Source organism: Rhagoletis pomonella, unplaced genomic scaffold (assembly GCF_013731165.1).
Source record: "Rhagoletis pomonella isolate Grant_MI unplaced genomic scaffold, Rhpom_1.0 Rhpom_scaffold_00002, whole genome shotgun sequence".
NCBI lineage: Eukaryota > Metazoa > Arthropoda > Insecta > Diptera > Tephritidae > Rhagoletis > Rhagoletis pomonella.
In genome coordinates this window covers 29,931,698-29,940,775 of record NW_023458556.1, presented here as the reverse complement: position 1 = coordinate 29,940,775, position 9,078 = coordinate 29,931,698, and the positions used below count along the sequence as shown (strand labels likewise).

The 9,078-nt window shown below is 33.2% G+C and overlaps 4 protein-coding genes across 5 annotated transcripts in view; 1 reads left to right on the top strand and 3 right to left on the bottom strand.

Annotated features, from left to right (window-relative positions):
- The first annotated feature begins 351 nt into the window (after window positions 1-351).
- On the top strand, window positions 352-1,352 carry LOC118734623 (ras-related protein Rab-27A). The gene has a single exon (XM_036464326.1). The coding sequence runs from the start codon at window positions 600-602 to the stop codon at window positions 1,191-1,193; it is 594 nt and encodes a 197-aa protein (XP_036320219.1). The 5' UTR covers window positions 352-599; the 3' UTR covers window positions 1,194-1,352.
- A 206-nt stretch (window positions 1,353-1,558) lies between these two features.
- On the bottom strand, window positions 1,559-6,332 carry LOC118733401 (trypsin alpha-3). Of its 2 annotated transcripts, none has more exons than XM_036462772.1 (4): window positions 6,208-6,332; window positions 3,767-3,956; window positions 3,261-3,546; window positions 1,559-1,941 (listed from the first exon to the last, which is right to left on the bottom strand). In XM_036462772.1, the coding sequence occupies exons 1-4, from the start codon at window positions 6,308-6,310 to the stop codon at window positions 1,588-1,590; spliced, it is 933 nt and encodes a 310-aa protein (XP_036318665.1). In that variant the 5' UTR covers window positions 6,311-6,332; the 3' UTR covers window positions 1,559-1,587. The 2 variants fall into 2 exon arrangements, with proteins under 2 accessions (XP_036318665.1, XP_036318666.1); XM_036462773.1 differs by lacking the exon at window positions 6,208-6,332 and adding an exon at window positions 5,279-5,447.
- LOC118733402 lies at window positions 6,217-7,428 on the bottom strand. The gene is made up of 4 exons (XM_036462774.1): window positions 7,224-7,428; window positions 6,911-7,119; window positions 6,640-6,835; window positions 6,217-6,583 (listed from the first exon to the last, which is right to left on the bottom strand). The coding sequence occupies exons 1-4, from the start codon at window positions 7,300-7,302 to the stop codon at window positions 6,297-6,299; spliced, it is 771 nt and encodes a 256-aa protein (XP_036318667.1). The 5' UTR covers window positions 7,303-7,428; the 3' UTR covers window positions 6,217-6,296.
- A 727-nt stretch (window positions 7,429-8,155) lies between these two features.
- The window catches only part of LOC118733400 (protein sym1-like), a 1,831-nt gene continuing 908 nt past the window's right edge, over window positions 8,156-9,078 (bottom strand). Inside the window, exons 2-3 of the mRNA XM_036462771.1 lie at window positions 8,658-8,923; window positions 8,156-8,598 (exon numbers count right to left, since the gene is read on the bottom strand). Coding sequence (XP_036318664.1) covers window positions 8,404-8,598; window positions 8,658-8,923 — 461 coding nt within the window. The 3' untranslated portion in view covers window positions 8,156-8,403. The remainder of the gene's footprint in view (window positions 8,599-8,657; window positions 8,924-9,078) is intronic.

The window sequence follows — 9,078 nt, the reverse complement described above, 5'->3', positions numbered from 1 at the left end:
TTTTTTTTTCATTTTATAACTATGTATGTATATTATCTACAAACCAAGCTTGACAAGGGAGGACGAAAATTCGTTCCAAACTAATTATAATTATATTATATTAGATCACTTAACAATCAATTACAATTTCACTTTAAGAACTTCACTTTACCTTAAATGGAAGAGCTCGCAGAACTGCAGACAGCGAGCCACACCAATCCGACCTGTTGCTTGGAATTGATACATTTTAAAACACTTTACAATTTTTCTCTTAATATTTTTTCACTTTATCATGCACTGATTCCGGTTTTAAGTAAATTTTTCAATATTTTGCAATGGTAAGAGAGAAATTTGCATATCAAAAGATGCATTGCACTTATACCGAATGGCTGCACGCGAATTTAATTTTAAACTGTCAAATTAGTAAATAAAGCGGGCGCAAGGTGATACTGATATTTGGCACGTTAAATGCAGGGTGTTTCCGACTAAACAGGTTTTTTAATTAACATCCGGCTGAGTGAACGAGTTTCGCAATAGGTTTTTACTATTTAACGTTACTATTACGTTCGCAATTTTCAAAACTAAAATCAAAACTAATTATCTACTTTTTGCAAAAGTCCATGCTTACCATATTAACACTTTCACTTCCTCTACAGATCTACACATATCGCGGCCGCAATCATCGCATTCATCTACAACTCTGGGACACTGCCGGTCAGGAGCGTTTTCGTTCTTTGACCACTGCTTTCTATCGCGACGCCATGGGCTTTCTGCTCATCTTCGATATGACCAACGAGAAATCATTCCTTGAAATCACCAATTGGTTAGAGCAATTGCGCATGCATGCCTACTCCGAGGATCCGGATGTAGTGTTGTGTGGCAACAAATGCGATTTGGAGGCAGCGCGTGCGGTTAGTCATGAACAGGTACGAGCACTTGCCGATCGCTATGGTTTGCCCTACATCGAAACAAGCGCATGCACTGGCTTCAATATTCGACAGGCTGTGGAATTGCTGGTGGAACGCGTAATGATACGCATGGAGAATGTAGCAACTAATTCCGAACTATCGCGACTGATGACACAGACACGTTGCATGCCAAATATAGGATTCCCCGGTGGTGGGGGTGGTGGTAATGGTGGTACGGTGCGTCTTGGTTATGGCGATGCAGAACTGACTGAGGAGCAAGCGCAAGATAAAAATTGCCGGTGTTAAAAGTACGGTCATACTCTTTTAACTGATTAAACTATGCATATTTGCTGTTTGGTACAATAATATTTTAATATACTAATACCTAGTAGTTAGCTGTGTGAGTTTGTGAAAGCGACTTTTTAAAACAAAGTGGTGCCAATGTTGTTACAAATTTAAAAAAAAAGAAAATACCTATTTAATATACATACATACTTAAAAAAATGCTCAATTCTTGTAATATTCACTCAAATGTATGTTTACATTTGTACATTATTTAATGTAAAAAGCTATACTTGTTAAGATTTTAAAGAATAAATTTATTTATGTACATACATATGTATGTAAAATGTACATGCTTGTGTAGCTATCATAAAAATAAAAGTTTTACGTATTTATGTAAATAAATAAATAATTTACTTTATTTGAAGCAATTACTTAGCGCCAGTGAAACACTTAACGCTAAAATACTGATTTTTAGCCCCACTATCGTTGCAGCACTCCGGCTCTCTATCCAATTCCGGTAGTAGGTAACATTAGTATAGACACCAGGAAAACCAGGTTGCGCACAACCAGTGCCCCAAGACACAATACCGACCAGTTCGTTGTTGCATATAAGCGGACCACCCGAATCACCCTGACAAGAATCCGTGCCGCCTAGCAAGACTCCGGCACACAGCATACCTTGGAGAAGTCCACTGCCGTAGGAGACCTTACAAATAGTTTGCTGTATAATGCTCACATTGGCCATCATCAGATTTGTGGATAGGACACCCTGCATGAAGCGAGAAAATACAAGTAAATACGTACATACATATATTTCCATATACATACATACAGTGACTCAAAGAAGTGTTCACGTGTTGACCTTTTTTTTAAATATTCACAATGTTTTTCAAGTCAAATTTTTGTTGTTATTTTTTTATACAAATATTGTCGAAGCTTTACCCAAATCCATAAAAATCAAAGTTTCAAACATTAAACAAAAACTTCGAGAATATTTCTGGGTATGCAGATTTATATCCCATACAGTTATAGTCTAATGAAGTGCAAGTTTCAGCGGGCTAAAAATCTCGTTGATTCTTGCTTATATGGGAAAATATGCGAAAATCAGTTAGCACAAAAAAAATGGTAAAGATCAAGTGATTTTTCAGTCGCTGAAACTTGCACTTTATGAGACTTAAATTATATGGCCTATAAAACTGCATGCCTAAAATGTTGTAAAGATTCAGATTAAAAAGCTCAAAATTTTGATGAAAACTTGTTGAATTTTTCTAAACTTTGTATAAGGTTTGAAACTTTGAAACACAACAAAAAAAACATACTGGCTGCGTTTCTTTATACATTCCGGATAATCCCATTTCACAGCCGGAATAAACAGAATGCGTTTGAAATTTACGTCAACATATCATCAGGAACGTTCTAAAGAATAAATAAACAAAAAAGTTTATTCCAAACGTTCAGAATGAATAAAGAAATGCAGCCACTATAAAAACGATGTAAATGTTAAAAAAAAAATCAGCACGTGAACACTTGTTTGAGTCAATGTATATACATACGTAGTGCAGTCAATACAGCACTTAAGACGGAAAAAAGTCCACACAGGTTAAAAGACACATATCTTCACCATTTTTGGGAAGTTTACGCATCTGTTAGGCCTAACATATTCTCTTTATCAAGCTTATTAATTACATGATGAAATCTCCAAAAATTTAAACTACAACCGGTAATAAAAATTCGGATTTTTCTAAGTAAGGTAACCGGTACAAAAAAGCGATTTCATTATTGAAATAGCCATAACAAAAGGAATGTGCGTGATCACTTCGCTTCTCTCAAAATTGGTAGCCGGTACTAAAACCCGGGTTTTTAAAAATTGGCAATGGCCAATTAATTAATTACAAAATATTTTGTCAAATTGAGAGATAGCACACTTTCTTATTTTGATTAAAATATTTTTCTGAACAGCATGATACCATATTTATCCTGTGTGCAATTTTTTCCAAGTACACCTACAAACAGAGCCAGATTGACTGTACATACTAAATTAAAAATTCATATATGTAAATAAAAAGAACATTTGTAAATATTATTCACCTGCGAAGTTTTACCCCATCCTGAAACTTGACATTGCGTACCCGCCGGTATCGAGTAATTACTTAGCCCAATCGGCGCAACTGTTAGATGTGTTTTGTTTACTGGCAAACCAGTCTGCAGAAACATTACGCCAACATCATCACGCATAGTATCCAAACTAAAGGAGTTCATATAGGCAATCGAGCTGACGCCTGAGACAATAGTACCATTGACACGTGTGTAGCGATTCTGTGTGCCCATTACAACAATAAATTCGCTCGCCTTGCGGTAACGCTTTCTATCTGAACTGAAAGGTGATAAAAATAAATAAAGTTAGGTTTATTTTTTATGCATCTAATTTATAAATGAAACATAATTATTATTTTTTTCTAGTATACATATGTACGTATGTATGTATATATATTTACTATATACACAAATATGAAATTATTTAATTTTTCTTTATATATTTGTATTAAAATACCTTTCGATATTTTTTCTGTTTTATTTATTTTTAAATCACTCACTTGTAGAGACAATGTGCGGCTGTCAGCACTTTATTCGGTCCAATGAGCGAACCTCCGCAAATATGGCCGCTTCCGAAAACTCGATCATGTGCCTTTAGTCGTATGGAAACTTGAAATTTTGTTCTCCCCACGGGAGCCTCTACGCCATTTATAATACGCGGATCGATCTTTGCATCATTCTCTGATTTAGCTGGAAATTAATAATTAAAAATTGAATAAACTTTAAAATATTTATGCCGTGCAGCGGCTTCTACTGTAGAATGGTAGCTTTACATCAATGCAGGCATAACTGTTTTGCTGGAAATAACATTTTTTATTATAACACCAAGGTCCTTGTGTCAGGAGTGGAGTTCTAGCTTAGCTTCAGTTCCCATGGTAGAAGTTGGTTTTTGATATTTAAAAGATATATATATATTTTTTTTAAATATATTTAATTTAAAAGCATGCATTAAAAAAGAGGAAACATTTATGAAATAAAATTTTCCAAAGACAGAAATTTAAATTTTTTAAATATTTTTAAACTTATTTGTGAATTCTAGTCATTTAGCTATGGGTTATTACTGAAATAGGGATACTTAATGGAATTTTAAAATCTATATCGTTTTCCTATTTTACATGCAATGCCCCATTACTTGATTTTACTTTTTAAAAATTTTGTAAAGATGCGTTACTATTCAATATTAACTGTAAAATGCATACCCGCGAAATGATACAAAAGGCGCTACAACAACAACAACCCTCGAGAGCATGATAACTCAACGGCTGCATTGAGTCATAAAATTTATGTATACATGTGTATGTACGTACATACATATATAAGATAAAAGAATGGGAAAATTGCCATACTCATTTCAGCAATAATAATAATTGCTAATATTTTTTATTAAGGGTTTCCCCATTAGTATGTTTTGCTCATTACATATCGTCACCTGAATTCACAAAGGCCCTAAGCAACAAATTTTTTATTTTACAGAATCAAAAAACATAAAATCAATATCAAAAGCAGTTAGGGCTTTTCAAAAAGTGGCATGTAAATCCGTTGTTTTTGGTACTAACACTTCAAAATTTTTATTGATGGTGTATTTTAATACATCCTACCAAAATCTGTGAAAAAGGCAGTTTCGAAAAAAGTTGGTAAGGGCCCTTGTGAAGTAAGGTAATAATAATATGATTATATGAGAATAATAATATGATTATTCATATTCTGATTGATTGATTTTTATGTATATACTGATCGATCTTGACCCTTTTTTAATCTTAAAAATTCCGTTTGTCACACACTTTTAGTATAGCGGTATGTAAGCGGTATATCTTTCTAAGCGGAAATTAATAATGTAGTACACAAATGTTCTTCTCTCTGATTAGGATGCTTGATATTCAAAAATGTTATGGACCAAATAAATGCGTAAAAGTATTTCAGTATTCACATCACTTTTTAGGCTAAAATCGTGGCAACACATTCAAATCGCATTTCGTTACTAATTTATTCATGTTATTTAAAAGATCGCTTACATTTTCCAAAAAGAGCAAAAACCACAATGAGAACAAAAGTGCGAAAATTCATTATAAAAGCACTTAAAACCTTTAGAATTAAAATGTATTATTTTCACACAAAAGCACTATACATGAACACGCGTGAGGTGCGCTTTTCGAATGAGCAATAATAGTCAATAACTTCTCAATCGCTGTGAATGATTTCTACAATAACTTGTTATGCAGTGTTATCAGTTCCAGGCAAGGGCAGAATAAGAGTTATGATAACGATCCAACAACACCATATTTATGTATGCTTGAATGTGCTACATGGGTTGATTCATGAGTTATTGAATATGTATTGCACCACAATATAAAGAATTATTGATTTTCAAAGCGGCATAAGATTACAATAGCAAGAAAAGCGAACTTATGGCATTGGGTGCCCATCGAACGACACTTAAATGCTCGGTAATGCGAAGGAACAATTTTAATGCTTCCGTTTTTATAATCTCGTAAAATTTATTTGTATATTGTCTTTATTATAAAAGGAATATATTTTAATATTCGAGCATACAACAATGTTGCATAATTTTTGCATTGAACTACATACTAAAGTTAATTAATTTTATTGTGTATAAAAATGTGTATACAATTTTGGACGGTTTGTAGTTGTTGAAAATGTAAAAGCTGATTTTGTAAATATTCAAGGTACAAAGACAAATAATATGTAAATGTAGATATGTATATAACATTCCTTCAATTAGCTAAAAAGTAAATGAAATTAGCTATAAATCTTAGGCACTTCTTTGCTTAGAATGTGGGTACTTATGCTATTAGAAAAAAGTTATCGATTTCAAAATAAAATAAACACTGCCGTCGGTTTGTTCAGTGCATATTAAGAGAGTCTGCATAACTTGTTACGAAATACAAAAAAAAATTATCGTTTACATTTTGTGAACACATACTTAAAACTAATCGAAAGTAGTAAAATGGAATAAAAAAGTGCTTCGTAGCAAAGCACTGAATTGAAAATGCTGCTCGCTTTTTGCCCTTTTTATATGTAGCCATGCAGACTGCGTGATGTACTATGATGATGCCTTGGCGGCTGATAGCCAGGCTCTTGCATTTCCATTTGCATTACTAAATTTTTCTGTTCGCCGCGTAAATCATAAGCATAACGTGCCTCGCGATGTAAAATCAGAGCGCCTATTCCGAGAAATATAAATGACACAACAGCTACGGCATATGACCAGCCGAGTACATTAAATTTAGGATACATAAGCCAATCACGACGGTAGGCGCAGCCACCAAAAATGCATACGGCGAGAAATAGCAAAATAGCTGCAAATCAAAATGGATAATTTGAACAAACTTTTTATTCAAAATAATTTACTTACACGCGCTTGCGGTACACAAGTATGAAATGCGTATCAATAACCATTCATACTGAAGTATTCCCTTCAATGGTAAGCGTATGATAACTAAAGATAATAGAGTTAATACAGTGTAGGTCAGGAGGAAGGCTAAAGTTGCACAGGCCTGCACAGCCATGAGCCAACCTGGCAACAGGTATTCTCTAATAACATAATATTCCTAAGGAAATGAAGATGTTTATTTTATTTTTAATATGGATTAGTTTTTAGTTGGCTCTAATTTAGCGAAACTTACATGACTGAAAATATTATGGCAGCCATTGAATTGTCGCGGAAATTGGTAGTATGGATATACGAAATTCTTGAAGCAGTATTCCCATAAACCCATATTTTTGAAGCTGCTGTGTGTCTCCTCATACGACTCAATCCAGTAGGGCGAGCAAAATGACATCATGAGCAAAAAGGACGCCGCAAATATGACTACACTGGCCAGCACAACGCCATCTTAATTATATTTAATAACATATTATAAATATTTATGTATATTTTGCAACAAAATGGTGCTTCGTACGTAGCGAGCACACCACAGTCATCTGGGCAATACTCACTTGAGGCGCGTGGGTAGTCGCCTTTTTCAATACTGGTGTCCGTAGTGTCTTGCGACTGTTGCTTAAGAAAGTTGCGCATCTCGGCTGTTTAGTTTATTTGTGTTCTCTAGCTAAAATACTGAATTTTAATGCAAAAAAAACTAAATTCTAAACTTCGACAAAATTTGTTGCCAATAAACACACAAACGAACAACTCCCTATTAAAGGTGTGGACACAATGACAGCTGGAGTTGTCAAATAGAAATGTCAAAAGCAAACAGTTTTGCTAGCACTGTGTTATTGCAAATAGTAAAGCTAGAAACACAGTTCAAACGACGGGCTGTGGACCATAATTACGGGCTACGGAATATTAATGATTGAATCATATTCGTATTAATGAAACAAGCCCGATTCGAATCGAATGAAATAAAATTACAGCCGTTTTCTCTCTAATACAATTTTAATTGAAAAAGCAAGCTCGTTACCGAATGCCGTAATCTGAAAAAGAAATTTCGAATCGAACTCGATCCGATAACGGTTGCCATGATTCGGGCCCTGTTGAGTTGGAAATTTTGTTTTTTTTATGTAAATTCTATGTAATATAATAGATCTCACAAAAATGTCCATTGACAAGTTTTTTCGGCTCATATAAATATAGCGCCAATAAAGAAGAAGAAGAAGAAATATATATTTTTTTCAATTTCTTCGAGGATTGTATTTAATTGTTTATAAATAAAATTTTTCAAGAATAATTTGAATACTTATTATTTTTGCTCCTATTTTATTTCTACTAAATAATCTTGGAACTTTTAATATCTTAAATTAATTTCTGAAATACTTTTATTCATGTTTTCCATACTTAATAAAATAAAAATACATATTTAATAAAATAAAATAAAATTTAAAATAGAGTAGAATAAAAGAAAGATACACAAAATATAATAAAAGAATTTTGGGTTTGGCTTTTATGCAAACATTATGATAAGAAATACTGTTTGATGTTTAAAAAAGAATTGTATGAATTAAAATTTTCTAAAAAATATTTAAGGATTTCGTTTTCTTCCTCAATCCTTCAAATGAAAGCAATTTTGAAATATATATAAATAAATATATACTTTGTTTCTACATTCGAAATCAGATTTTTTTCAATACCCTAACTATAAAAACATGTACAGCTTAGATAAAAACTATTGCAGTTGTACTAAGATTTTAACTTAGTCTCCTTCGACGCAAATATACCATCGATTTCATCGACATGGTGATGCTCCAGATGCTTCATATAGGCTAAAAAGCAAGTCCACATTAAACTACAGACACTGATGAAAGGCACACGATTCTTCTCTGGTACGACAGAAAAATTTATAATACCAACAATAGGCCAAATTGACATTGCCACCTATGGGTGCAATGAGAAATTAAATAAAATACTTATTATAATTTTTTGTATTCTCTTACCTTGTAGGTGGGTATGAACTTTTTGCGCACCTCCGCCGCCGCTTCACCCACCGTCTTCATTTCCAGCAGGCTCATTATGAAATAAAAACATGTCATGGCAGCGGGTGTGTAGGAAATCTGTTCGACAGCAGTTTTGAAAATAGCAGTCTGTAGTGAGGTTTGTGGCCACATGGCACTGGATACCTTGATCCAACTGTACAGCGTTGGCGCAACGAACAGACCACCATAGAGGCTAAAACGTAGCGTACGCCACCAATCGTAATCGGCTGAAGTGAAATAAGTAAATATAAAAAATTAGGAAAATCAATTAAAATGGAAAAAATACAAAAAAAAAATTAAATTAAAATAAATAAATAAAATAAAATGAAATAAAATAAAATAAAATAAAACAAAATAAAATAAAATAAAATAAAATAAAATA